Below are 27,731 nucleotides of genomic sequence, written 5' to 3'. Positions count from 1 at the left end.
ATATCATCTACCATCTCTGACATGGGAAAGACAATTTTGAGATTTTGTTTTTTTTTCAAAGAGACTTTTATGTTGAAATTATTGTGTGACGTCATTTAAAATGGCTGCACTAGATATTGGGAAACATTGTGAAATTGAATCTTGCAAACAAAAAGGTAGGTTTTTTAAAGTTTCCCATCTAAGCCGTTGAACAATGGATTAATTTCTAGTAGAAATCACAATTTACAGCATGTTTCTAGAGTCTTTAAATATTCTAGTAGCCTTTGTAAACATAAGCTGGAACATCAGTGTGATGTGAGTCAGCAGCAAAAAAGGAATATGCGGATTATTTTAATAATTTTTGTGTTTCAATGTAGACTTTCTACCATTCGTATGCAGCAGCTGTTCTGGAGTGTTTTGGTAAGATTTTGTGCCGTTGGATTTGAAGACAACATAAACAGTTAATCTTAGATCTGTACTAATCTAATTTAATTAAAGAGCATCTGATTAATAACGAAGACAGGAAAATGACTGACTATGGTGGTCCTATCATGTTTATTTGTCATAATGGTCCCATGGCATTTGTGGAATGCCATAAAAATACTATGGTATTCACTACCATTATATGTTATAAATACCATTCTGCTACTTTTCAGTGGTAATTCCACAGTATATTTTGTGTGGAAACGTGTGTTTTTTTTATGTAGTACATTAATAAATTGTTTTCAGAAGGTCTTGAATAAGGCATTCGATTTGAGATATTCCTCTCGCATTTCATTCATTGTAAGCTTTTTTATTTTTTTTTCTCTCATGTTACATTTATATCCCCTCTACTGGCTAAAGTTTGGAACACAGAGGCCGGGACTCCCACTCTTGTCCAGAGGTGAGTGAGAAATGGGTTTACTAAGACAAAAAAAAAAAAAGTTTTGAATTAATAATTAGTGCAATATACAATGTTAAAACCATAACATATGCATATATGTACACACACAGATTACATAAATATAAAAGCATAATGTGTATAAATGTGTGCGTTTATTATACTAATTCCTGGGCTTCGAATGGCTGTTATAGATTATTCTCCTCATTCTTTCAGGTACTGGTGAAGAAAGAGATTGGGTCTGGGGGAAGCAAATCATATCCATGTAGCTTTGAGGATTGCAAAGGGAAAGAGCTGCTGCCTGTCATCTGCCCACACTGTGAAAAACACTTCTGTCTCATGTATAAAGCCTCTTACAATCATAATTTATTTCATACTTTATTTTCTAACACCACTTAAGTGACACCCTAATAGACAGAGATATATGGTTTCAGACATCGGCATCAGGATGACCATAAGTGTGAGAAACTGGAGACTCCTAAGCCTCGCATGGCTGCAACACAGGAGCTGGTGCAGAAGATAGTCGGTCAGTTTTTTATCAGTGCACTGCAAAGTACGCTGTTTTGTCTTGGATTTTAAGATATTTGCATTTCTGTCTCATGCTGTTTGGGGTACATACATTTTTTTCCGCTAGAGGGCGGTAGGGTCTAAACTTGGAAGAGTTTGTGATCCCAAATAATTCTTAGAAAGCTGAAGAACAATCTCCACAATACTTTCAACAGAGTCAAAGAAGAATGCACCACCAAGTAAAGGCAGAAAAGGAGCAAAAAATCCTGCAACCGCTGCAAAAGTTGCTCTGATGAAGCTTAAAATGCATGCATCAGGAGATAAAGGCCTGCCACAGGTATCAGTGCCAAACTTATATTACAAAATACCTTCCCTTGCATTAATTTATGTCAAATATGGGCTAACATTAGAAATTCCCCCTCTGCAGACAGAACGGACGTATTTCCAGGTGTTTCTGCCAAAAGAAGCTAAAGACCCTAGTTTGCCCATGTTCTTCTGCTCTAAGTGGAGTGTTGGCAAAGTAGTGGATTTTGCAGCATCTCAGGCCAGTCTGAAAAACAACAACAACGTGCTCACAGCCAAGGTCAGCTATACACCACAACATAAAACTTTGTTCTATAGGACAGTTCCCTCATCCCCTCTCTGTACATGTTGCATGTCTCCTTTGTCTGATTCTCTCATTTCAAGTATTGAATCAGGTGTGTTTAATTAAGAGACATGCAAGATGTGCATTGTTGGAGGGCTCCAGTAATGTAGTTGGAGGCCACTGTTTTAGGATTATGAATATATAACAAATTGATTTCTTTATTATTTGTTGAAAACTATTCACATTAACATACCACTATGCACTGCACAGAAACTCCGTTTGTGTCACCCTGAGACGGGTGAAGCCTTTAAGATGGACACTAGCCTCCAGTCACTGCTCTCCAATACAGACTGTCCTCTGCACAACGGAGGCAACGTCATTCTGGAGTATCTGGATAACGAGAGCTCTGGTCTGGATGATGTGACAGCCTATATATCTTCCTCCTGAGAGAAAATCTCATAACCATTCAGTAGAGTTTTATGGTAAAATAATTTGATGAAAGTAGGAAACAAAGGGCGTCAGATTGGATTATGTCTATTATAAATATACATGATTTGCTTATTTTTAATAAATGGGTCAATGGTATGATGCTCTTTCTTTTGTCCTGTTATGTCCTGTTATATTCAAAAATACATAAACTCAAGAATGCAATTCATACAAGAAAAGCCTTGAATGTGAATTACATTTTATTTTGATACTTAAAACAGGGGCATACATATCAGGGTGCTGTGACTGTTCACAAAAAAGAAAAAGCCTCATTAAAAGAATGACATTCTTGACTTCACTAAGCAGTTTGACAGTCTTTTATTATTATTTCAGATCAGATAATCAGATGTTTTATGACATAGCAAGGTTAATGTCAGGTGACATGCTTCAAAAACGTAATGTTATTTAAGTTGTTATATAAAGAATTACTTTTTTTAAATGATTATCATGTGTACAGTTACTTAGTGTGAGGAAAAGCTATTATTTTCTTTTTACTTCTAATCCTAAATTCTAGGAAAGAATTTGGCTTCCACATTAAAGCCATGAGAGAAATGGTACACTGCTGTCAGGCAGAAATGATGTACTTATGTATTCATCGCTCACCATTTGAAGCCATTAAGCAGGAATTTGACACATTGATGCGTCCCCTAATTGCCTCAAATGTCTGAAGGCAGGCAAAGACAGATGTTTTCCTTTGTGAATTTTCTTTATAGAAAAGGTTTTTTTTTTCACATAATGAAGTGCTTTATTTATATACTGAATTCTGCAATATAATGCATTCTGAAAGTTAATGTGTGAATGAAATGTGATGAATTAAACATGATGATAAAGATCTGGTTTTAATCAAATACTTTGACTGAGCAACAGAACATCTGAATCTTGCATCAGATAATTTGACATTTTCCATTTTCTCTGGAGTTCATAGATCATTTGATAACATCACGAATGCAACTTTCCAAGTTATAGATTATTATATTAGATACATGATTTTAAAGTTTTGAACAAACTGTTTTAGTAGTTAAATTAGTTGTATAAAAAAGTGTGCAAAGTGGATATTTAGACAATGTTTTTCTACAGAGGCCCCCATTCTTGTGATAAAATGAGATTATGATTATATAGAACTTATATTTTCTATTTCACTTATTCCTGAAGAAGATTAGGAATATTACCTTTTTCAGACCTTTTCTTGCTATTTATTGGCTGTTGAAGGTCATTTTTACTGAATGTTTACTAATAATCAGTTAATAAAGTGGCATAGTGACAGTAAAAATAAACAAAAACAATTATGCATGATTATTAATAATAAAAGAAGACAGAAAAGTAACAGATTTCTAATATCGATTGCCTTATTTTTATGCAAGATCAAGGGCAATAATGGCCACTAAAGGAACCGCTGAAGGTCTCTGGCTTGCGGTGACAAGAAAGAAAGAAATAAAGAGCTGTCTTTAATGCAACATTCAATGGAAAATATCTGATTTGTGACAAAACTAGAATCATCATTATAAGCAGAAACAAAGATGATGAACATGGATGCTGCTGAGGAAGACCACAGACAATGCTTTTTTTTCAGTTGGTTTAAGAGAAGCTTATACAATATGACTATTATTATTATTATGCAAAAGTATGTCTCTTGTGGAAGGCTTGTCAACAACATTAAAGGGAAAGTACATTACAATGTAACTTTTTGAGGTGACGAACCTGTCCCTTGACTTTTCAGTCATGAAAAAAATTTGCATTTATTTTTATAATATCAATGTAAGTAATGTGGAAATAAACCTCCATCCGGTACAGCTGTGACATTGAAAGTTATTCTTTAAATTATTTTGTTTTCCAGGGTAAAACATTAGTGTAAAATCTAACAAATCTGCTGGACAGCAAGTCAGAATAAGAAATCAGTGATATAAATAATTCAAAAAGAATGCTTGTCCAAAGTTATAAGCTTGCTTTTCTAAAATGCAAAAGTTTGTGGAAACTCAAAATCAAAAGTTCAGGTTTCCCCCTCATTTGTTTTTAAAGTAATAGATTAAAAAAATATATAAAATATATATTTTTTCATATTTAATTATGTCACTGGTGTCAAATTCAAGGTTGAGTGACATAATGAGTTGAATATCGATTATAAATAATGGCTAGTCAATTTTATATGGGAATAATATACATAGCAACTTCAAAACTTAGAACTTGTAAAGTGATTTTATTTAAGAGTACATGGGGTTGTTAACAGGCCAAGCAAATGGCATACAACTTAATATGCTGTGCATGTTCTTGCAGTGACTATTAAAATTGCACAAATCCTACTGTTGTCTCCACATTAATCAAGAATGAATCAGAATACATATAGCTGCCTAAGACTGTGTAAGTTAAAAGTTGAAAGTTGTAAAAAAAAAAAAAATTCAGGTTTGTGCCTAAAATGCATTGCTGAACTGCATAATGATGCTGTCCCTTTGCAATAATTGTCTCTGAAAGTCATGCCTGCTCACACATACATACACACCCACACTGGTTAGATGCAAGTAATTGCTCATTGAACAGTTTTGTGAGAATGGCTGCTAGTGTGGACTTTGGCACAGAGTTGATCAATGTTTGTATCAACCCACTCTCTGTGTAGGCTAAGATTTATACTGCACACATCCCCAAAACAGCACAGGGTAAATGGGGAATGATTGAAGATGCTGTCTGTTTGTGGTGAAACCTCTTAATAAATCTGTCAAACACACATTCTCAATGAAATCCACACATTACGTTAAAAAAGTTAATTCACCTGATTTATTTAGTTTAGGGATACGATTAGATTTAGATAATCTAATATAGAGGGGTTGTTTAGGGATTTACATGTTCCATAACTTAAAATTAAAATTGTGTTAAGATAAATCCTTGCCTGTTCTGGATATTTAAAAATTTGCACTTACAATGAACTAAAGTTCATTAAATGGGTAAGGACCATGCCAAAAAATTAATTAACTTGTTTCAATGATCTGATGATGGCATGACATGGAAAATTATAAGAAGATTCAAGGTGCTTGCAGATATTAATAGGCAATTATTCTGATACAAACATGTGCACCTCTGGCTGCTGAAACTTGATTGGCTGTTTTAGGACGTTAGCATAAAAGAGAATGCACACCACTTTTTAAGTCATACATTTTTTATAGTTATAATAATGAATGTTGACTGCAATCATCTATGAATACCCCCCCCCCCCCCCAGAAACCATTTCACATGGTTTTACAGTTTTAGCACAATCATATTACTTACTCTGATTTGACCATAGTTGCAAAGCATGCTGGGTAACAAGCTGGGTGTCACAGTACTGAATAAAATCAGGGGAAACACACACACCAGCATCTTCAGTGCTTGAGCAGCAACGGCAAAGCCTGTACATCTTATTATCTCATCTCTTGCATCTCATTGAATGGATACTCTAAAATAGATTTATTTTATTTTATTTTATTTTAAAGTGACAACAGAGGCATCATGCCCATTCAAAGTGAGGGGGCACATGCCCCCTTAGATTTCTGAGCCAAGTGGATTTTAATGCAGCTTCAAAAGGACAAAAATGGGTGAATAACATATATATATTTTTATATTTGATACAATCACACCAGTGTGATTATATCGTTTAGTGTGGCACAGCTGCTAAATTCAATTCTGTGTTCATTGGCTGCCGCTGAGCCAGAGACAGATGCTTTAGTACAGTGCTGCATGATGACCAACCAGACACGATTCTGTTGAGCTTATGAATACAATGGCCAATCAGAGGCGTTCAGATGAGTCATCGCTGAAATGCAGTGTTTTGTTCACTTGCTCGCTGACTGAATTATCTGGCGAATTTGCTCATCAGAAACAACAATGTGCAGATGTGCGTACAAATGTACAAGCCCATCTCAATGAATTTCGTGGAAAAGTTCATTTATTTCAGTAATTCAACTCAAATTGTGAAACTCGTATATTAAATAAATTTAAAGCACACATACTGAAGTATTTTAAGTCTTCGGTTCTTTTAATTGTGATAATTACTCAATCATGGGGAAGACTGCTAATCTGACAGTTGTCCAGAAGACAATCCTTGACACACTTCACAAGGAGGGTAAGCCACAAACATTCATTTCCAAAGAAGCTGGCTGTTCACAGAGTGCTGTATCCAAACATGTTAACAGAAAGTTGAGTGGAAGGAAAAAGTGTGGAAGAAAAAGATGCACAACGACCTGAGAGAAACGCAGCCTTATGAGGATTGTCAAGCAAAATCGATTCATGAATTTGAGTGAACTTCACAAGGAATGGACTGAGGCTAGGGTCAAGGCATCAAGACCCACCACACACAGACATGTCAAGGAATTTGCGGAACCACAGACAGCATCAGAGGCGTCTTACCCAGGCTAAGTAGAAGAAGAACTGAACTGTTACCCAGTGGTCCAAAGTCCTCTTTTCAGATGAGAGAAAGTTTTGTATTTCATTTGAAAACCAAGGTCCTAGAGTCTAGAGGAAGGGTGGAGAAGCTCATAGCCCAAGTTGCTTGAAATCCAGTGTTAAGTATCCACAGTCTGATGATTTGGGGTGCAATGTCATCTGCTGGTGTTGGTACATTGTGTTTTTTGAAAACCAAAGTCACTGCACCCGCTTACCAAGAAATTTTGGAGCACTTCATGCTACCTTCTGCTGACCAGCTTTTTGAAGATGCTGATTTCATTTTCCAGCAGCATTTGGCACCTGCCCACACTGCCAAAAGCACCAAAAGTTGGTTAAACGACTGTGGTGTTGGTGTGCTTGACTGACCAGCAAACTCACCAGACCTTAACCCAGAAAGAAACTTTGGGGTATTGTCAAGAGGAAGATGAGAAACAAGAGATGCAGATGAGCTGAAGGCCACTGTCAGAGAAACCTGGGCTTCCATACCACCTCAGCAGTGCTACAAACTGATCACCTCCATGGTGACCACCTCCTGTACGACCGGAGCAGGAGCTTGGTTCGTATTGCCAGCAGTAAGTCAGACTTGTTCCCGGTGTGTGTTGGACTCCGGCAGGGCTGCCCTTTGTCGCCGGTTCTGTTCATGATTTTTATGGACAGAATTTCTAGGCGCAGCCAGGGGCCGGAGGGGGTCAGGTTTGGTGACAACACGATTTCATCTCTGCTCTTTGCGGATGATGTTGTCGTGTTGGCCTCATCAAGCCAGGACCTTCAGCATGCACTGGGTCGGTTTGCAGCCGAGTGTGAAGCGGCTGGGATGAGAATTAGCACCTCCAAATCCGAGGCCATGGTCCTCAGTCGGAAAAGGGTGGCTTGCCCACTTCAGGTTGGTGGAGAGTTCCTGCCTCAAGTGGAGGAGTTTAAGTATCTTGGGGTCTTGTTCACGAGTGAGGGAAGGATGGAACGGGAGATTGACAGACGGATCGGTGCAGCTTCTGCAGTAATGCGGTCGATGTACCGGTCTGTCGTGGTGAAGAAAGAGCTGAGCCGCAAGGCGAAGCTCTCGATTTACCGGTCAATCTACGTTCCTACTCTCACCTATGGTCATGAGCTTTGGGTCATGACCGAAAGGACAAGATCACGGATACAGGCGGCCGAAATGAGCTTTCTCCGCAGGGTGGCTGGGCGATCCCTTAGAGATAGGGTGAGAAGCTCAGTCACCCGGGAGGAGCTCAGAGTAGAGCCGCTGCTCCTCCACATCGAGAGGGGTCAGCTGAGGTGGCTCGGGCATCTGTTCCGGATGCCTCCTGGATGCCTTCCCGGGAAGGTGTTCCGGGCGCGTCCCACTGGGAGGAGACCCCGGGGAAGACCTAGGACACGCTGGAGAGACTATGTCTCCCGGCTGGCCTGGGAACGCCTCGGTGTCCCCCCAGAAGAGCTGGAGGAAGTGTCTAGGGAGAGGGAAGTCTGGGGTTCTCTGCTTAGACTGCTGCCCCCGCGACCCGGCCCCGGATAAGCAGAAGAAGATGGATGGATGGATGAAATTGTTTTGAATTAAAAGTAGTTTATAATTATGCTTTACGGAGTGTTGAGACACAACTTTTTGGATTAATGGATCAGCGGCATTTCTGGTGCAAAAAGGCACGTTTTATGAGCATAAGAGCACACCATCATTATGATCAAATATAAAGATGGAACAGTTTTGTTAAGAGGGTGCAGAGGCTGAGAAAGAATATTAGTTTTATATTATGGGAGGCACTTCCTGTTTGGAGATGTTCTATTTAAAATGACTCATTTCAAATAATACTTATTCTTCAGGTTTTACTGATTGAGCTGTAAAATGTCAGGTTTTATTTTCAGACATCAGGACAATAACCTAACGCATGTTATTTTAATGTGACATGGTATAACAATATTTATGGCTACCTAAAATATGTTACACAATATAGACATATATTAGTACACTGCAGTCAACTTTTAAAATTTCCTTTTTAATGATCATTGATTGAAGGGTGAATAGACTAATGTCACCTCATTGTACGCAGTTTTTGAAATTATTATTATTATTAGGTTTATAGACTAAACCTTTCACTGATTGTTTACAATGTAACAGAATGTACTCCAATAATTTATGTAAAGTGTCATGGGGCATATATGAAAAACGTGAATACTTCCAAAATTGGTCATAGAATGTTCTTGAGTGGCCTGTGGATTAAACCATTAAAAACATTTGGTGGGTTTAAAAACCAAGACAGCAATTAATTTGAATTTTTATTTATTTACTTATTTATGTTTTGATAATAACTGAAACGTGTTAATAAGCGTTGTATAATAGTTTACTAATGCTTTGGTTGTTTTCATTTTAACAATTCAACCAAAGCATTGAAATTCAACTGTTTGCTTATAAATTTAATTTCTTGGCCTCTGCTGTAGCTCTCAAATTCTCAGTGAACCTGTGGGACTTGATGTGATGTTTCTTAAAGAAGTTAATGTGTGTGTGTGTCAGAGACCACTGATAAAGTGCGTCGGGGTATGTCTGATTCACAAATGGATGAGCTCTCTCTCATCACTCTTTCACAGTGATGTGTCCAAATCAGCGGATTAAAGGAGTGAAGATATGGGGGATGAGAAAAGGAGGAGAGGAGGAAGTGGGAGGTGTGTGTGTAAGGAGGGATGTCCTGCAAGATTGACGTGATCTAATCCATTTTGTGACAGACTCCTTACGATATATAAGCACACCATCTTAACATTCCTGAATTACTTGGACTGAAGAAGAGACTCTGACTCCAGAAACACCTGTTACTGAAGAGCATACGTCCAAAGACACACGTAAGTCAAAATATGTAGATATTAAATTCATTTTTGGTGATTTTTTAAGTAAATTTCTCAGCAGTAATTGTTCAATCAAGTAAAGATATTTGACAATAATTTCTTTTTTCATTAATTTTGTGAGGAAACTTTTGATTACAAGTGCAAAATATGTGCAGTTTATAGCTGATCTGACTGCCCCCCCCCCCCCCCAAATTACTTTCATTGGTGTGATAATTGAATTACATATTTCTTTTTTATTATTTAATTTTTTATTTATTTATTTATTTTTTATTTTTTTGGATTTACCATCCAGTACTTTATGAAAGTCAAATCATTTAGAAATTGCACTATTCTGTATCATATAATTTACAGTGCCCTGTATCAGACTCAGCATGCTGCCCACCGCCATCACTCAGCCGGTGACTAAGTGCCTGATTGGCTCGCGCTTGGGAACGATCGCGTTCCTGCTGCTGCTAATTCTGTCCGCCACTGAGTCTAATGCACACGGTACCACAGTCGAGCACGACCTTCATATCGTCCACAACGTCGATAACAGAAGTAAGTTTTTTCAATCCTTTTTTGTCATTGTCATTGTAATTTACTTTATTCATCAAAAGAATGATAGATGCAGTACGCAATGTCAGTGGAGCAGCTATCAGACGTTTATGCATTTAAAAATAATTCCTAATATCGTACATTATAGAGATATTCTAATAAAGGTTTTGCAATTCAATAAAATGCACTTTGTAGTCAGTTTTCTTTTCATTGTAATAACTTTCATTATATACAGAAGGCTACATTAACACGAAGGCTATCTGTTAGGCACTATAAAAAGAAAATCTAATTAACAGAAATTATCTGACACTAACAGAATTGTTGCGCCTGTATAGCGATTATTTTATTAACCGATATAATTTTAATAAACCTGCTTGAATTTCTTAAATATGCTTTGAATGTTAAAAAATAATGCAGATGGTAAAACAAAAAGCCTTAGCTAACAAACCTGTTAACACTTATCATCAGGAGAAATATTTACTTATAAAATATTTCATTGAAAAATATTGAATAAACTGAGTAAATAATGTCTAAATATGTCAGATAATGTAAAGTTCCCAGTTACCAGTTTTTACTGTATTTTTACCCTTTTTGGTGCAGCTGTAAGCTATTTTTGAATTTTATTATTACAAATTAATGTTATTAGTTAACCTGATGTAGCCAGGTTGACTTGTTCATATTATTGTTATTATTATTATTTACTTAAAAATGTACTTTAATAGAGTATAATACATTCTAGCACTAACGTGAAATATGATGTTGTTCACTTGTTTTAACACATCTGTTTTAATGCATTTTATAACTGTGCATTACAAGAACTTATCATAAAACTGATTATAAGACATAATGAATGTATTTACATAAGGCATTATAGAGAGGCTTCATAGGATCTTTCCAGCTGTTTACCTTTTTAAAGTAATAGTTAAACTCATTCATGATAGCCAACAGACAGATCAAAAGTATTCGTAATATGCGCACATACACCAAATTCGCATTTTGACAGTAACACTTGTGCTTGATCTCTCCCAATCAGGTCCAGAGATTGACCCGTTCTGGTATGTGGGGCGCGGTGTGAGACCTATCGGGCGGTTTGGGAAGAGACAGAGTGGAGGTGGTCTGCAGCCAGTGGTCAAATCTCTGGAGATCCTGTTGAACACTCTCAGGAATAAGGAGAGCTTGAGGAGTGCGCTGGCACAGGAGGAGTCAGACTGGTTACAGTGAGATCTGCCACCTACAGCGACCCACTGCTGTAATATTTAGGTGTATTAGCGTGTATAATTAATCAAGTTTCTCATTCTTTTTCTGGCTGTGTGTCCTTCAATATTAATTTCAAATAAACTTGACTGGCAAGTGAAAATATCTGTACATATTACAAATGCAATCTATATTAATAAATAAATCAACAAATGTATGTTTTCCTCTTATTAGTAGTTAATTGTAATGGATTATGCAAACTACAATTAAATGACAATAAAATTGTTAAAATATAATCTACCAAAGAACACAATCATCTCAGAGTCTCTTCAGGAATGCAAACTTTATTCATATTTATTTGAACACTGCTTGTGTCAGAACAAATTTGGCACATGAGAATTCATTGGCTGTTTCTTTTCGCTACGGAATATTTACTTCCCCCCCCATTGACACTTTATGGTTAAAATACACTGAGGACATTCTGAAAAGAGGCAGACTAATGCCCTTGCGGTCACAACAAACCCAAAATACACTTAAAGAGCCTACGGTATTTCATATCCATCTCTTGTCTTTTTGTACTTCATTCATATGTAAATATGCATTCGATTTTTTCAAATAGAAAAAAATACATGACACTGTAAGACATTTTTTCATTTCTTGACTGTGCTTTTCATGGGACTTTTTTCACATCTATTAGAAACGCGATACATGCTTTTATACACAAACATTTCCATAGACAACAACAAGGAGCAGGACCCGTTTGAGAGCGTGAAAGCTGAACAGCTATTAGAGTTACATTAGAGTGGAATGGGGAAGACAAAAAATGGGGGATGACTATGGGATGAGTATGGGGTGCAACTGTATATTTCATGTCAAATTGGCATTCCATGGAATGTATTAATACGTTAACTACATATCATTCAGGCTTTTGTAATTTTTGTTAACTAAAGGGTGATTTTGTGTCTGAACACACATTGCGCAGCACAGACTTCATCATAGTCACTCGCTAAGACAATATGATGCAGTATTTGATGTCACAGCTGTTATTCTGCACGAAGAGGTGGAGATCCCTACTTAATAAAATGCTCAAAATGAGGACAACTCAGTTATTCTTGTCAGATTTCTAATGGATGCTCACAGCTCACAGTTGCTCTTAAAATCTTCCCCAGTGTCAAACAAGGATCATGTCATTTGCACTGTGGTACAGTTTTTCATGCCAACTAGCACAACAAACATAAAGAAAAATTATTTAAAGAAAAAAAAATCTCCTGGTAGAAAATGACCAGTATCTTTTCCATTACAATGCTTTTTTTTGAGAATAACAGAAACATGGCAATGCAAATACAACAGGTCCTGCAGGTATTTTGTGTTTACTTTTACATTGACATTTCATACATTTAAATGTTTTTACCGAATGTGCTCCAGTTTCGCAATCAAAAAAAATAACAGGTCACATTATTTATCCCAGTCACATTGCCGACATACAGCATACAAGTTCAAACATGTACAACACTCAGTAAAACATTAGAAAAAGAGAATGAGGTGATGTCCTTGATTGTTAACATTTACCACTGTCCATCTATCTTACACATACAATAATTACGAGTTTAAATCTACAATTATAACCCTCTGTGATGGTTCATTGTAGGAATCTGATTTCAATTAAGGCAGAGAGAGAGAGAGAGAGAGAGAGAGAGAGAGAGACAGAGAGAGAAATAGAATCGGTTCCCCAGGTTACTGGAGGTGATGAGCTCCAGGGTTTGGAGTCCTAGGGGTCAGAAGTGAGATCAACCCTACATGGGGTGTGATCAGGCTTATGGTCGACAAGTAGCAATAGGGCTGATCAAATTGGAGGACCGGAAGTTGGATCAAGGCACTGGTGTGGAACAGCCTGATGGTCCTAGCATTTACTGCAAAGTGATATTGAGCCATTCAGCTTATCTGAGAATCACTGAGGTCACATGACCTCGTCACTGCCTCATAGATCTCATCTGTGGCTCGGATTTGACTTCATTTTCTGTGTGGAAGGAATTCAAAACAACTCTTAGAAAACTTGCTTTTACTTTTTTTTTTGGAAATCCATTTTCATAATGATATTTATGTGCAGAAGTATTTAGAACTTAGCTATTTTAGCTATGAACAGATATTTACTTTTGCATGATCCATTTTACCATGAATTTATTATCTTGAATAAGCTCTTTTTATAAATGTCATAGACAATAGGAGGATCAGTTTACACAAAAATGAAAATTCTTTCATCAGTAACACTTATAAGATACAATAAGTATAGAGTTAGCACAAACAATAAAAAAAATTATAATACATTTCCACATGTACACTACCACTTTAAATTGATCAAAAGTTACAGTGAAGATATTTATAATGTTACAAAAATTGTATATAAAGTGAAAGTCGATACCAAATGCTGTTCTGAACTTTCTATTCATTAAAGAATCTTGAGAAAAAGGATTCATAGTTTCCACGAAAACATTGAGCAGCACAAATGTTTTCAATGTATCTTGAGTAGAAAGTCAGCACATTAGAATAATTTCTGAAGGATCATGTGACACTTAAGACTGGAGTAATAGCTTCTGGAAATAAAGCTTTGCCATGACAGGAATACACTATATTTTAATAAGAGAGCTTCTAATTTGAATAATATTTCACAATATTAATGTTTTTACTGTATTTTTAATCAAATATTCAGCCTTGTTGTGTATACAAGCTTTAAATTAATTTTGAATTAACATGAACTAAGAACACGCAATAGCATATCTCTAAATTACCAGTAGAATGTCTTGACAAGATATATTTTAATTTTTTTTACAAACAATAGCTTGAGATATTTTCTATGGGTTTTCATCTCTAACATAAAATGCATTGTGGTATGCTTTAGGGATAATAAAGTAAAAATTGTGAAGGTGAATGGTGAATTTTATTTGGTGCAATTTAATTTAATTTAATAATTTATGACATTTATAAAAAGGGCAGCATAGACATTCTGCAAAACATCTTTAATGTTCCACATAAATAAGTCACCCAAGTTTTGAATGACAGTAGGGTGAGTAAATAAAACAGATTGTTCCTTTTTTGGTGGACTATCTTTAATGTCAATATATAACACACTGTTTATAGCTTTCTCATGTATGGACATTAATGTATTGGACATCTGTCCAACTGCACAAAAGAGTATTGAGAGTAAAGTGCTATCAAACAATGTTACAACATGCATCACTGATTAAAGAACCACTTCATGCCTCATACCGCCTCTGTTACCATCTCCTTCAATGGTAGATTTTTGTCACAAACTGCTGAACTGGAATAAGTAAGTTTGTCCTTTGAAGCTGCAGCTGATATGAAATAAATGAATCAAGATGAATCATGGTCATATCAATGGCCAGCCCTAAAGATAAACCCTGTTAATTAGCAGGAAGATTAAGCAGGAGAAGATGAGGGAGGAAAAGAGATAATACTGCTGCATGACTCTGTTTTATTTTTTCTCTAATGGACCCTCTTCTCTTTTCTTCTCCCAGTGTCTCTACATGGTGCATTAAGTCTGGCACCTTTTCACTGGTTGCTCATTCCACCTTTCTTTTCAAATCAAAATGTGTAATGTCACTTGGTGTGAAAACAGGTGTTTTTTTTTGTTTTTTACCCCTAGCTTAATGTCAGTGGAAGAAAAAAAGATTCTCTTTTCTCTGAACCACATATAATAGTTGCCTTTGGTTGTTAGCAGGTTCAAACCACATGATCCCACATACAGAACACATGGTACTGCTCCTATAAGGCATGTAGGATTTGCACATCTTGTGATTCTCAAAATTGTACTAATTCTAGGGAGAGCATTGTTTCCTCTTGCGGTATATTTAAAGATATTTAACATTAAATAATACTGGGAGGAAAATAACATTCCTCAGTCAGAGTTTGAGATCATTGCTTTGACCTCAGCCAAAATAACATTATACCGTTAAGAAGCAAACATTATACAGTACATCTGGGGTACTAGAGATACTAGCAACCTAGATTCACAGAAAGTACATTTGAATGGCTTGAAAGCAGGTTTTGCTTTAGAAATACTCAACTAGACATGTAATATCAACCTTGTGAAATATTAGAGTAAATATAAAGCAGAACACAGCTAGAAATTTAATTATAGATTAACTATTACTAACTTAAAAAATTAACTAAAATTATTTTATTTTATTTACTCATTCAGAGGTTTTCATTGACTGTGGTCTTCAGTCTGAGCTTTTTACACAATATTAAGGACATGCCATGGAATTTCCTTAAAATATGAATGCAAAAACAAAAAAAGGGTGAAAGGTTTGACACTTTCACCATTCGCTTTCACATCAGTGACCAAACATGAAGACCTCGGAACAAGAAACATGGCACAACATGTTTTGACATGCTATATTCAAACTGAATACAGAAGGCCAGGGGAAGTTTTAGCAGTCTGTTCCTCATATAGCACACATATTTTGGCTTTAAATGATATGGATTCTAATGCGCAAGTACTATGGACCACAGTTATAGTGCTTTTTTGTCTTATTTGCTCTCTCTATTATTAAAACAAGCCCTCTAGATATTCTACACTAGTTTTTAGTTGTGCTCCATGGAAAAAAGGTAAGTTTAAAAGGTTTAGAATGACATGAGACATAAGGATGAGATCTCTTTTAAAGTATTAAATGTTGGTATATGTGTGTTCATACCTGATGACAGACTTCTGATAGGAGGAGCAGGCAGCTTTCTCCTCTGATGGCGAGACAAGTCCAGGGTCTGGGGCTGATGCAGGAAAAACATTAAATCACTAATATTCTAAACTCATTAACTTAATTTGAATGTGTCAAAGTTAAAAAAAAGTGTAATGTTGATGAAACTCACCATAGGTTTAGATTTGTACTTGGAAAACCGTGTGCATGCAGATACATTTAGACCTGCAGTTTTGAGGGCTGATATTCTTGCCTCAATATCTGAGATCTGCAGAGAACAGATAAACTTCTGAATTTACACTTGAATAGTTTGATACTTTATCAATAGCCCATTTAGGACCTGCTGGTATTATGTAACATGCAAGCACACACCTGGAGCTCGGACTGCTGCACCTGGGCGGCAGCAGTGGCCACCTGATCTTCTAGGAAGGCCAGTTCAGTCTCTGTGGTGGAGCTGCTGATGCTGCGAGCACAGTCTTCTAAGTCACTCAGCGCCCCCTCTAGACTGTACACAGCACCTGCAGCCAAATACACCTGCACACAGTTCACATGATCACAAAATTAGATCAGAGAGACATCAGAATGTCTCAGATGAAAAGGGAGAACTGCATGAAACATAAATGCTAACACCAAGGTTTTTCAAATTAAGGGATTCAGGGAGTGTTTTAACAATTTAAGTCTCTACTTAATTTCTTACAACAAAATTTTTTTAAAAATCAATACTGAATACAACCCCCCCCCCGTATTTTTGATCAAATGAAAGCAGCCTTGATGAACATAAAAAAAACTTCTAAAAAACATTTAAAATCTTATTGATCCCAAACATTTGAACGTTTACATAAATATTTCTCAATTCTTATTGTTATAAAACCAAAATATTAAAAACAAAACATCATTAATAATATGTCATCTATTACCATATAATGTAAATAATACAGAATGTAATAAAAAAATTATAAATGGCGTACCTGTTCTGTAACAATATTTATACTTTTTATTAGTTTAAATATTAATATAACATTATTATGTATTTAACTGTAATTCTCTTCAGGTTTACCTGTACTCCCTGGGTAGAAAAACAGTGAAAGAAATTAAAATATAATCTGGAAAATATTTTTTTTTTATCATTTGTTTTGGCTTAGAATATTTATCTGTAGAGTTTCAATGGTTATAATAAAAAGAAGTATTAAAAACAACATTTTAACATTTTCTATTAAATAACCTTACATTTTCCTCCATTTTAGTTAGGTGCTGGTCCAGCTTCCTGTTGCCCGGGCCTGAAGACATGGGTGTGCTTGCCGGTGAAGAGTCATGACCTTTGCCTTCTGCCTCTCCAAGTAATTCTTCTGTGGCATTCAGAACCTTCAGAACCTCTGTGGTGATGCTGCATAAAGATGCAGCGGAGTACTTCTGCTCCATATACATGGGAGAACACATAAAACAGATGAAAAAAACACTGATAGATAAATACGCAAAACTGACGGAATTCAAATGCGTATCAGGTGCTCTTGAATCTAATTTCCATAAAAGCCATAAAAATATTCATTAGTACAAGAATAACAAAAAATATTGAAATGTTGGGTAGATCACAACTTCCACATAGCTACCTAAAATCTGACTCTTAATTAAGCTTGGATATATTGTTCGTCATGCTCAATCTGCTGGATCAATGAACAGAATAAGAAGATTATGGGAGAAGAAGAGTTTGATGTGAATTTACATGGATGAAGGATGCTTGAACATCTCAGAGGTGAAAGGTAATCACTGAGGGTGTCTTAAAGTGAGTAACACACATCCATCAACATACACAAATGAAATGAAAATGAACACTCTGTAATTATTAAATAAAGAATATTCATTTTTGAGAGAACTACTTCTAAGAGAAAACAGGTCAAGACACATTGTGCCAGAAACTCTCACTCTAACAACAGAGTGCACGTCATCATAAGACGGATGTGGATGAGAAGTAAATTTGTTCTTGTCAATAACTTTTTCAAAGTGTAGCAGGCATTAGGGTTCATTTAGAGTACTAAGCCATCAATAAGATATGTACATGTTGATGTGGGTGCTTGTGTTTGTAAGTAAGACAGTAAGCACACATGAGAGAGGGTAATATGATAATGAGATAAAATGACTTTTCAAGATGAGAAAGTGAGAATGAAAGAGACAAGAAGAAAGAGAGGAGCAGTGTGATTCAGTAATGAATACTTGAGGAATCAATTAATGGTTGGGTTGGTTTATGCTTTGATCACAGAAATAATTGATCCAAACTCAGTCCTCAGAGCATGAATGGCTTGAGCCCTGAAAGGGTCGGTGTGTGCGTAAAATGGACCTGTATATTGAGGGAACATGTAGAAAAAAGATAGGTATACAGAAATAAATAAATCTAACACCAAATGAAAATTTTAAAGATACTCAAAGATCACATTCACAGTACACTGAAATCTTAAAATTAAATAAAACATGTTTATAACATATTGATGCTTGTCTAAAAAGGGTATTTGGTAGGGAAAACAGGTGTTATAACAAAAGTTATAGCAATAAAGACACAAATCTAATGATATTTAGACATGTTAGACAACTATTGACTATTTGAGACAACAATCATTTATCAGAAAATTGACAACTGTAGCATGAGATGCAACAATAAAACAATTTCACGGTTTAGATTTGTTGCTGAATTTTTTTATTTAAATATTTTAAATTCTCTTATTTAATATTCAATATGAACTTATTTTAATATTTTCAATCTAGCTGCCAAAAATGTATGTAAACAATAACCAAAATATAATAGATTACATACATTTACCAACTACAAGCCAAAATGTCATCCAACCCTTACTGAGTGACATCTTAATTTAAATGAAATCAGCATTCTTGTGACCCATTCTACAATGTTTTATTTTATTACAAACTTTACCTATACATTGATAAATATGTTCACTGAAATTCCGATATTTCTTTCTTATTTTTAGGCTATCATATGATTCCAGGTTCTACTACATAACATTTAGACTTGTCCCATATGCACGTAACAGGTTTGCAAACAAATATACTATCGTTCAAGTTTGGGATCAGTAACAAATGATGATCAAATGATGATGATCAAAAAGACAGACATGTACAATGTTACAAATAGTTTGAAATAAATGCTGTTCGTTCAAACTTTACATTCATCAAATAATTCTGAAAAAGTATCATGGCTTTCACAAAAATATTAAGCAGCACAATTGATTTTAGCAGTGATAATAAGAAGAAATGTTTTTTGAGCTAATCATGCATATATGTGACACTAGAAAATTGGAGTAATGGCTGCTCCAATCACAGGAATAAATATTTAAAATATATTAAAATAGAAAACAGTTATTTTAAACAACATCATGTTCTGCTCTCAATATCATCACCAGTAAGAGAAATCTAAAGGATTTTCCCCCTCTGTGTGTATCTAACTCTAACAGACTCTACAATAAAATGAGCAGGTTCTGAGGCCAGAGTATGAATGGACTACATGTTTGATTCAGAAGGCATCTCTCAAGCGTCTTCTCGTCAAGATGTACTGTATCTCACCTGCTGTAAGAGAGAGGAGAGTAACTGAAGCCTCTGCTGAAGGGCACGTTCACTCAGACCCTCCTGAGCCAACAGGAAGGGGTGGAAAGAAACACAGAGACAAAGAGAGAGATCGGACAGAGAGGCAAATGAGAGAAAAAGATAGAAACATACAGAAAAGGTAGTGGAAAGAAAGATATAAGAAATGAAAGACAAACAATTAAAGGTATAGTTCACCCCAAAATGAAAATTATGTCATCATTAACTCAACCTCATGCCATTCCAAACCTTGATGACCTGCATTCTTTTTTTATGGAACACATTAGAAGTCTTGAGGATTGTACTGGTTGCTGTTCTGCACTTCCAAAAGGATGCAAATGCACCATAACTGTTTCACAAATGTGGACAATGCACCTTATGCACTACATTCAAAGTCATATGTTATTTAAAATGTTCATTATTCACTGATAATCCTCCCCTTCTATAAACTGGATTATTAAATCAGTGAGCTGAACTCAAGGACCAAAATTAGTTTTTAAATTAATGTTCGAAAAGGGTTTTTAGCTGCAAAGAACCATTTTGGGTTCTTCAAAAAAACGTTCAGTGAACTTCTTAAAATAACCTTTTTTTCCTCTTAATGGAACCACATTTTTAAGACATAAAAAGCATGGATAACAGTCTCCAAAGTTTCTTTCTTTTTTTGTGTGTGTGTACACTGTGTGTTTTTGTATTGTGTATGCAATCATATTGGTTTGGAAAGACACAAGGGTCAGTATATGATGAAATAATTGTAATTTTTGGTTTAACTATTCCTTTAATATAATGGACAAGAAGCCAGCTGGAAATGAAAAGACAGGACCGGATGCAAGGTGAAGAGGATCAATAGAGGAGGGACAGTGCTGCTCTTATTGTGTGCATTCCCTTGTTGGCATCCTATAGATGTTCTCACAACATCTAGAGAGGTTCTATATTCATTTCTGCAGACTGGTTCATGTGTCACACATCGCCTCATGCACAATACAAATCTGAAGTGGCAACACAGAATTGGATATTTCATCAGACGTGCTTTTCTGTGTGTGCTTGATCATGGCTTCTCATCACCAGTGAGATCGAAGATCTTCATTCTGAGTTCGATCAGTAAAATAAATGTAAATTTGAGGGTTTGAAAGAGTACCCGGAAGGATCTAGAGGAGCAGGCATTTTCTTGTATAAGACACCACATAATTTACACAAGTAGGACATCAACATCCTTTGATATTCCTGGAACCACATTCAACCAATCACTAGCCTCTGGATTTAGGTGTAGGGCTGAAATTGGTTGACAGGAATGTTGATTTAGGATCAACGATGGCTGTTGATCCACAAACCAATCCTACTTTTGTAATGACTTTAAGTCTCAGCTTAACATCGGAGTGCAGTTTATTTTTTAGACTGGATAAAGGAAAGTTAGGTGCATAATATCACTTGGTATTAACATCAGAGAGTGAACTGGGACTCTATTCTAAACCACAGTGAACTGCCTATACGCTCTTACAAATTTACCTGTTGCCTGTACCACAACCCACTGATTGCATCAAATGATACCCTGTTTTAATGAAAACATACATTTGAACAATTTTACAGTATATTTAAATGGTAGGGTACAATGGCTAAAAGCGTGTCTTAAAGGTGCCATAGAATGCAAAAATTGCTTTTATAAAGTGTTTGAACACAGTTGTGTTGCCACAGTGTGTGAAAACAACCAGCCTATAATGATAAAAGTCCACTCACTCATTGTTTTATAATCCCAAAAACTCATAAAAAGTCTCTTCACACAAGACTTTCCAGACCATGATGACATAGTTGGTGAAAATCCCACCTATTTGTGACTCTCTGCCCTATTAACATATACACATCCCTGAGTGAGAAGCAGCAGTCCACCATTACTGTTCTCTTGCTGTAGCTGCTGGAGGTACAATGTCAACACCATAGAGCTATTAAAAGTGTAGTGTGTTGGGATGCACCAATGGACATAGGAGTCTCCACAGACCGCTGAGGACACGGTTGTTCCAGAAAAAAAACTTTAAAGTCCTATACTTTGTGCTAACATTTTACACCAGATTGCCTCACAAATGAGGGTAAGTTCAGTGCAAAGATTGCTTCTAAAAAAGAGGGATTGATACCAACGCTCCGTGTGCAAACTTCCAGACTCCAGACAAAGTAAGCCTCACGCATCAATATTTTGTTTTCCGAAAGAGATTCTTGGCTATCTGTAAGGCTAATGTTGATAAAGCTACCATTGTCTCTGCCTGTTTTCACTAATGCTGCCTTCACATGCTACCAAAATTATCGTGAATAGGAAGGCTCACGGGCATGAGCTCTTAACGCTCTGCACTCTTCTGAGAAGGGAGCAGAGTTGCCAGGTTTTCACAACAAAACCCTCCCAATTGCTACTCAAAACTAGCCAGGTAAATTTCACGTTATTGGGGTCGATTCAACACATGGACATGAAAAGCAACCCACAGCAACAGGTTAAAGTAGCCCAATTCCGCAGGAAAATCACAGATTTGGCAACACATTTTTACTTAAAGTGGACATACAGAGAAACAGAGCATTCTGGCTCATAACCTAAAAATTTCAAGAAGATATAAAAAATTATCTATAGGGTATTTTGAAATAAAACTGGGCATACACACTCTGGGGACATTAGAGAACAATTTGAAACATTTTATTGATGCATTCTATGGCACCTTTAAGAAAAGTTTTCTTTTTTTTTTTTTTTTTTACTTCTCCCATAGTGTATGACTGCAAATTTTTTTTTTTTTTTTTTTTTTTTTTGCAGTTTTGTAAAAACAAATCATATAAATGAGGTGAAACAGTGGGCAAACTTTTACCCCAAATACCATACCTTTAAATGCATACATAAATACATTTAATTTATTGTTTTAATTTAATTTATTAATATTTATGCTGAAACAAAGTCTTAACGTTTGATTTCGGTCAATTTTATCTCAAAATACAAACAATAAATATGGTTTTGCTGCCCTTTAATGTGGTGTAACAGATTGCAGCAGTGCCTTATTTCAAGTGTCACATCAAGAGACTATTTCATCAACTAAAACAAGGTACTGTTTCATAAACATTATTTACTATTTTGATATTTCTGTTTAGTTTCTGTTTTAAACCAGGTATGATGTGATACATGATATATGTTTCTCTGTCTCATTCTCTACCGGAGCTGTTCTGTAATTTATTCTTTGTAATTTATTGATTTGCATTTAAGTTACCATAAAAGTAGTTTTAGCAAATGTCAACCACTGAGTATTTTCTTTCACCTTCCATGTTCTCTAATGAACTATCTTTACAGAGTCCTTTTATTTCTGGATGTGGATGATTTTTCTGACATAAATCTTTACACATAGTTCCTCTGAACATAAAATAAAAATAAATAAATAAATAAATAACATTAAATGCTAAATAAAATGAAACACTGTTTTTTATATTTTATGGTTTAATAAAAAAACAGTATTATAAAAATAATAACAATTTTATGTGCTACAAAAGGCATATTTGTTAAATGAAAACTATGAAGGGAACAGAACTTCATTTAGAATGGGCTTCCCATGCAATTTGAAGTACTTCCAGTTCCTTACATCTTATAATTGGTTTTGCAATGGTCTGTCATGCAATTAAGTATATCTGCATTCTTACATTGCTATAAAAATATAGAAAGCAGACAGAATATTGGCCAGATCTATTAATCTATTAAGATCTATTAAGATCTATTTTTTTCTTTTTCTTTTTTTTTCTTTTAGTGATGGTCAATTTACTAGCATTTCCACAATAATGATAAAAAAAACCTTTATGCACAATTTATGTACAGTACATTATAACATTAGAGATGCTGCTTGACAAGTAGCAACGAAATTCTGAAGTAACTGAAGACAGAACTTTTTTGTAGTCAAGGAGTACAAGGAAATTGGTTAAGAAATGTAAATATAATTGCACTTTTATCTAGAAAAATAAAAATAAAAATGCAGCTCCCCTGTTTATTTGTATCTTTGTTTGGGCCAAAGCAGCCAGTGAGGCATCTATGTATTTATAGGTCAAAGGATATTTCCCTCAACTGCACCAAACATTTAATGAGCTTCTCACAATGCATTATAGCCTTTTTAAGGCTTGAAACATACCTTATGCAACCACGTTACACACTGTGGCATCTCTAAAATGTGATCTCTAAAATGCTGAAAAGACAAGTAACTACACTACAGTAAAATCAGATTAAGGCCATGGTGCAGCAACTGTCTGAAAAGAAAGAATCAGGTTGTTCAAACTGTCAATATGTTTACTGCTTTAGCTGAATAACTGTTTTGGAGTCTGGTTAGGCAGTTCACTAGAGTTTAAAACAAAGTCTACGTGAAGTAGGAACTTTTATTGGAACAGGCCGGAACCAGTGCTTACCTCTGATGGAGACATAGGCTCCTCCAGACTACAGGGGGCATTGTCTGGAGATGTGGTTGAAGACCTTTTTGTCTTTGTCTGAAGTTGTTCTTGTTTTTCTGACCCTGTCTCTGAGTGGCTTCTTTGTGGAGATGTTCTCTTCACCTTTTCCTCAATGGGCTCCTCTGTTTCACAGTTTTCCTTCAAACATTTTTTTCGCTCCAATATTCTACCTGAGGATTCCTGTTTCTCTTCCTCCTTGGATTCCATACTCACTATAGACTCTAATTTCTCTTTTTCCATGTGTATGCTTTTACTTTTCTTCTCTCGCTCAATCTCTGATTGTCTCTCTTGCTCTAGTTTCAGCTGTATTTCCATTTCTCTCTTTCTTTCCTGTTTCCTTTCAACCTGGATCTCAATCTCTCGTTGTCTTTTTCTGTCCCTCACGATTTGTTTCTCCAGCTCTCTTTGACTCTCTCGCTCTCTCTCTACTTGTCTTTCAATTTCTTTCTGTCGCTCTCTATCTCTCTTATATTCTCTTTCTATATTTATCTGTCTTACTGCATCACTTGTGTCCATCTCTCTAACTGTTTGTCTTTCACTCGCATTCCCAATGTCCTTCGATTTTCCTTCCCTCTTGTCTCGTTTGCTCTCACGTCTCTCCTTTGGTCTCAGTTTCTCACTTTCTTTATCCTTTACTTGGTCCTCTTGCTTGTCACCCCCTTCCATGATCGGCTCAAAATCAGATAACATCACATCCCTCTCGTTGACTTGGCCAACTAGCTCACAAAGTTTGGATCTCAGTTTCTGTTCCAGGGTTTCATTAACAGAGGAACCCCTGAGCAAAGGGCCCTGAATGCTTAGCTCTGGTTTGCTGGCCCCAGGTTGGTTCAGCATTGGTGGACTAGGGGCACTAGAGTTGTGAGCCACTGTATTCTGATAGTCAGGTTCAGGGGTCATGGTATCAGTGGTCAAAAGGTCAGGAGGGGTCACAGTGTCTGGAGTTTGGTAATTCAGAGGAACTGGGCTCTCCTGGCTCTGTTGCCGATGCATCATCATGGCGTTGAGGAGGACGGCACTGTTCTCCTGTTAAAGAGAGGGACAGTTGGGAAGAGCAGAGAGAGAGACAAATATATATATATTAAAAAAAATGAGAAAAAAAAATAATACAAAATAAGGACTTTGTGACATAAAGGAGTAAAAAGATATCAACACGTTGTATGCAGATAAAAGCACAACTCTGTCCTGCACTGCCACCTACTGGAGTCAAATATAAACCACATTTAAATAAAAAAATTAATTCTAAACGGGCTTCCTTCATTTTTGTTTTCAGTGATTTTAGAATTTCCGTCTCTGGTTCTGCTACTCTTGCCAAAAATGTCATTTTCTATTTAGTATATAAAATAATGACAAATAATGAATAACATACATTCACCTTACAGTCAATATACTACAAAAGCAGTATTTGTGTTGTTTTTAAAGAATTGGAATTGTATAGAAATTTACATTTACCATGGGGGAAAAAAAATCTGTAAATAAGTAACATTTTAAAGAGAGGAGATGACATTATTTCTCCAGATGGAAGAAGTGTATAAAATATTTTCCACTAACAGGAAAGCTTAATAATTCAAATGTAATGCCTTAAAAAACACATTAAGCAAAAATAAATAAATACATAAATAATAATAATAATAATAAATAATAATATATAAAAAAAAGAAAATTACAGCAGGAAGTATTACTATTGTATAATAATATTGTAATATTTAAAGTTGATAATAATAATCCAGGCTACATAACAATAATACAATAATCATGTTAAGTGGGGTTTATAATTAAGATATTCATTGCTAGTTAGTTTTTGCACACCAAACTGAAATATAAGAATATGTTGAGCCTTGATATGCAAGCAGCAGCAAAAAGAGATGTCAAATCTTTATCATGCAATAGTCCAAATCTCAACCACTACATGTGCTAAAATAGTAATCTAATAATATATAATAATAATTTGATAAACCAGAAGGCTTTAGTTCTTCTCACCGCTGTGGCAGCACTGTAAAGCGCATTATGTGTTCGGCTGTGCTCTGATGTTTCGCGTTTGCTCTTTCTGCGCCTCCGTGATCTTTTGACTTGCTCGCTCTGCTCCTCTCCTTCACTACTGTCCCCTCCCAGATGGGGGTTAAAGTTCACATCCAGCATCTCTGGCCTCAGTAGAGGTGAAGTGGCACTGTTTGCAGGATGTCTGTAGGGTGGATACAGGTGTGCTTCAGGCAGCCCTTTCTTCTTCTGTGTCATACCGTGGGCTGATCTGCGGGCTCGAGTGGACAGGGCAGGAGATGTCTCAGAGTCTGAGTTCAGAGTCTCAGTGTTAGTGTACTGACCTGAGGAAGGTGAGGTTATGGGTGGGTGTTGGGTGTATGTCCATTCAGGGTCGTGTTGAGAGTCAGTATAGTACGTTTCATCGGAGAGACGTCTGCGAAACTGTAACAGGGCAGCCCCCCAGCCCCCCTGGTCCTCTGGATCTGAATCAGAGCCCATCTCGTCATACGCGGACACAACACCTGATTCTTTCTCCAGCACGCTGAATACAAGACTCTTGCGCTTGGTCAGCAGACTAGGCCGGGAATGTTGGGAGCTCTGCAGGGCAATCCAGTTACCATCAGGGGATTGCAGGACTGAAGACGCACCTGTGGAGAGAGATACAGACACCTGGACAGACAAATATAGAAAACGTGTGTGTGTGTATGTGTACCACATACTGTATATACAATCACAAAAAGAGAAAAAGCTAATTTTCTATGTGGGTATCATTTTCTAGGTGTCATTTTCGAGTTGAGTAGTTGTTCTAGATGTGTATTTTTTAAATACCAACCAGATTATTTTTGCAATTATGTCTGATTGACAGAATTAAACATGTCACTTTTGTAGACTTAACTGGCACCCAGTCAAAATCCAGTTTAAAGGGACAGTTCACTTCAACAACCTTCCATCTCACAAATAAATCAAGGTTTATTCCATAGACTGTACAGAAAGATGGCCAACTCGTCTCCACTTCCGTCCACTATAGAAGAAATGTTTATAGAAGTGAAGCCAAAGCATCTCAGTATGGTTGCAGCCATCGAGTAAATTACGTCATTTAGAGGCAGAGACTGCGCAGTAATGCACCCAAACTCCAGCAGACCCAATCAACCATAACAACACACCCCGTTTTTTTAGCATCAAATTACTAGCTAAAATCAAACTTATCACAAAAACAAACAATTGAACATATATCAGTGTGATAACAACTACCTTAAATGACAAAACTATATTTCTGAAAACTGTATTGGAAGTGTAATTTATTTGTTTTATTTTGATTAAAAAGTCCCATTCGTTGATATGGAGAATGTGGGGTTTATGACCTGTACTGCATCCAACCACCAGGGGGCGATCAAAGAGCCTGCAGCTTCACTTTTCAGGTTGTGTTAGGCACACCCGGTAAGAGCCGGATTATCCATAAGGGCACTTGGGCCAGTGCCCAGGGGCACCAACCATTCACAACAACTAGGGGGGCACCACATGACACAAGCTTTAAAAATATTTTTCGTAAATTGTTTTATTATTAACTTGAAATTCTTGAAAGACCATACATAACTTGTTTATGAACACTAAC

At 36.2% G+C, this 27,731-nt stretch overlaps 3 protein-coding genes across 5 annotated transcripts in view; 2 read left to right on the top strand and 1 right to left on the bottom strand.

The window, feature by feature from the left end:
* Nucleotides 1–74: 74 nt before the first annotated feature.
* zfand1 (zinc finger, AN1-type domain 1) lies at nt 75–2,881 on the top strand. The gene is made up of 8 exons (XM_059524103.1): nt 75–155; nt 357–399; nt 823–862; nt 1,076–1,200; nt 1,294–1,385; nt 1,582–1,703; nt 1,794–1,949; nt 2,223–2,881. Exons 1-8 carry the CDS (start codon nt 101–103, stop codon nt 2,397–2,399), a joined length of 810 nt encoding a protein of 269 aa, XP_059380086.1. The 5' UTR covers nt 75–100; the 3' UTR covers nt 2,400–2,881.
* A 6,680-nt stretch (nt 2,882–9,561) lies between these two features.
* Nucleotides 9,562–11,698, top strand: prlh2 (prolactin releasing hormone 2). The gene is made up of 3 exons (XM_059524102.1): nt 9,562–9,671; nt 10,026–10,211; nt 11,242–11,698. Exons 2-3 carry the CDS (start codon nt 10,046–10,048, stop codon nt 11,427–11,429), a joined length of 354 nt encoding a protein of 117 aa, XP_059380085.1. The 5' UTR covers nt 9,562–9,671; nt 10,026–10,045; the 3' UTR covers nt 11,430–11,698.
* Nucleotides 11,699–13,171: 1,473 nt separating this feature from the next.
* myripb (myosin VIIA and Rab interacting protein b) overlaps nt 13,172–27,731 on the bottom strand; it is a 331,699-nt gene continuing 317,139 nt past the window's right edge. For 2 of the 3 annotated variants that reach the window (XM_059524403.1, XM_059524405.1), the window contains 8 exons: nt 26,120–26,766; nt 24,101–25,165; nt 19,682–19,744; nt 17,342–17,524; nt 16,487–16,648; nt 16,287–16,382; nt 16,115–16,187; nt 13,172–13,419 (listed from right to left, as the gene is read on the bottom strand). In XM_059524403.1, coding sequence (XP_059380386.1) covers nt 13,373–13,419; nt 16,115–16,187; nt 16,287–16,382; nt 16,487–16,648; nt 17,342–17,524; nt 19,682–19,744; nt 24,101–25,165; nt 26,120–26,766 — 2,336 coding nt within the window. In that variant the 3' untranslated portion in view covers nt 13,172–13,372. The remainder of the gene's footprint in view (nt 13,420–16,114; nt 16,188–16,286; nt 16,383–16,486; nt 16,649–17,341; nt 17,525–19,681; nt 19,745–24,100; nt 25,166–26,119; nt 26,767–27,731) is intronic. The other variant, XM_059524404.1, reaches the window with a different exon arrangement.

The sequence above is a fragment of the Carassius carassius genome, chromosome 35, assembly GCF_963082965.1.
Source record: "Carassius carassius chromosome 35, fCarCar2.1, whole genome shotgun sequence".
Taxonomy (NCBI): domain Eukaryota; kingdom Metazoa; phylum Chordata; class Actinopteri; order Cypriniformes; family Cyprinidae; genus Carassius; species Carassius carassius.
This window is presented reverse-complemented; position numbering and strand designations above follow the sequence as displayed.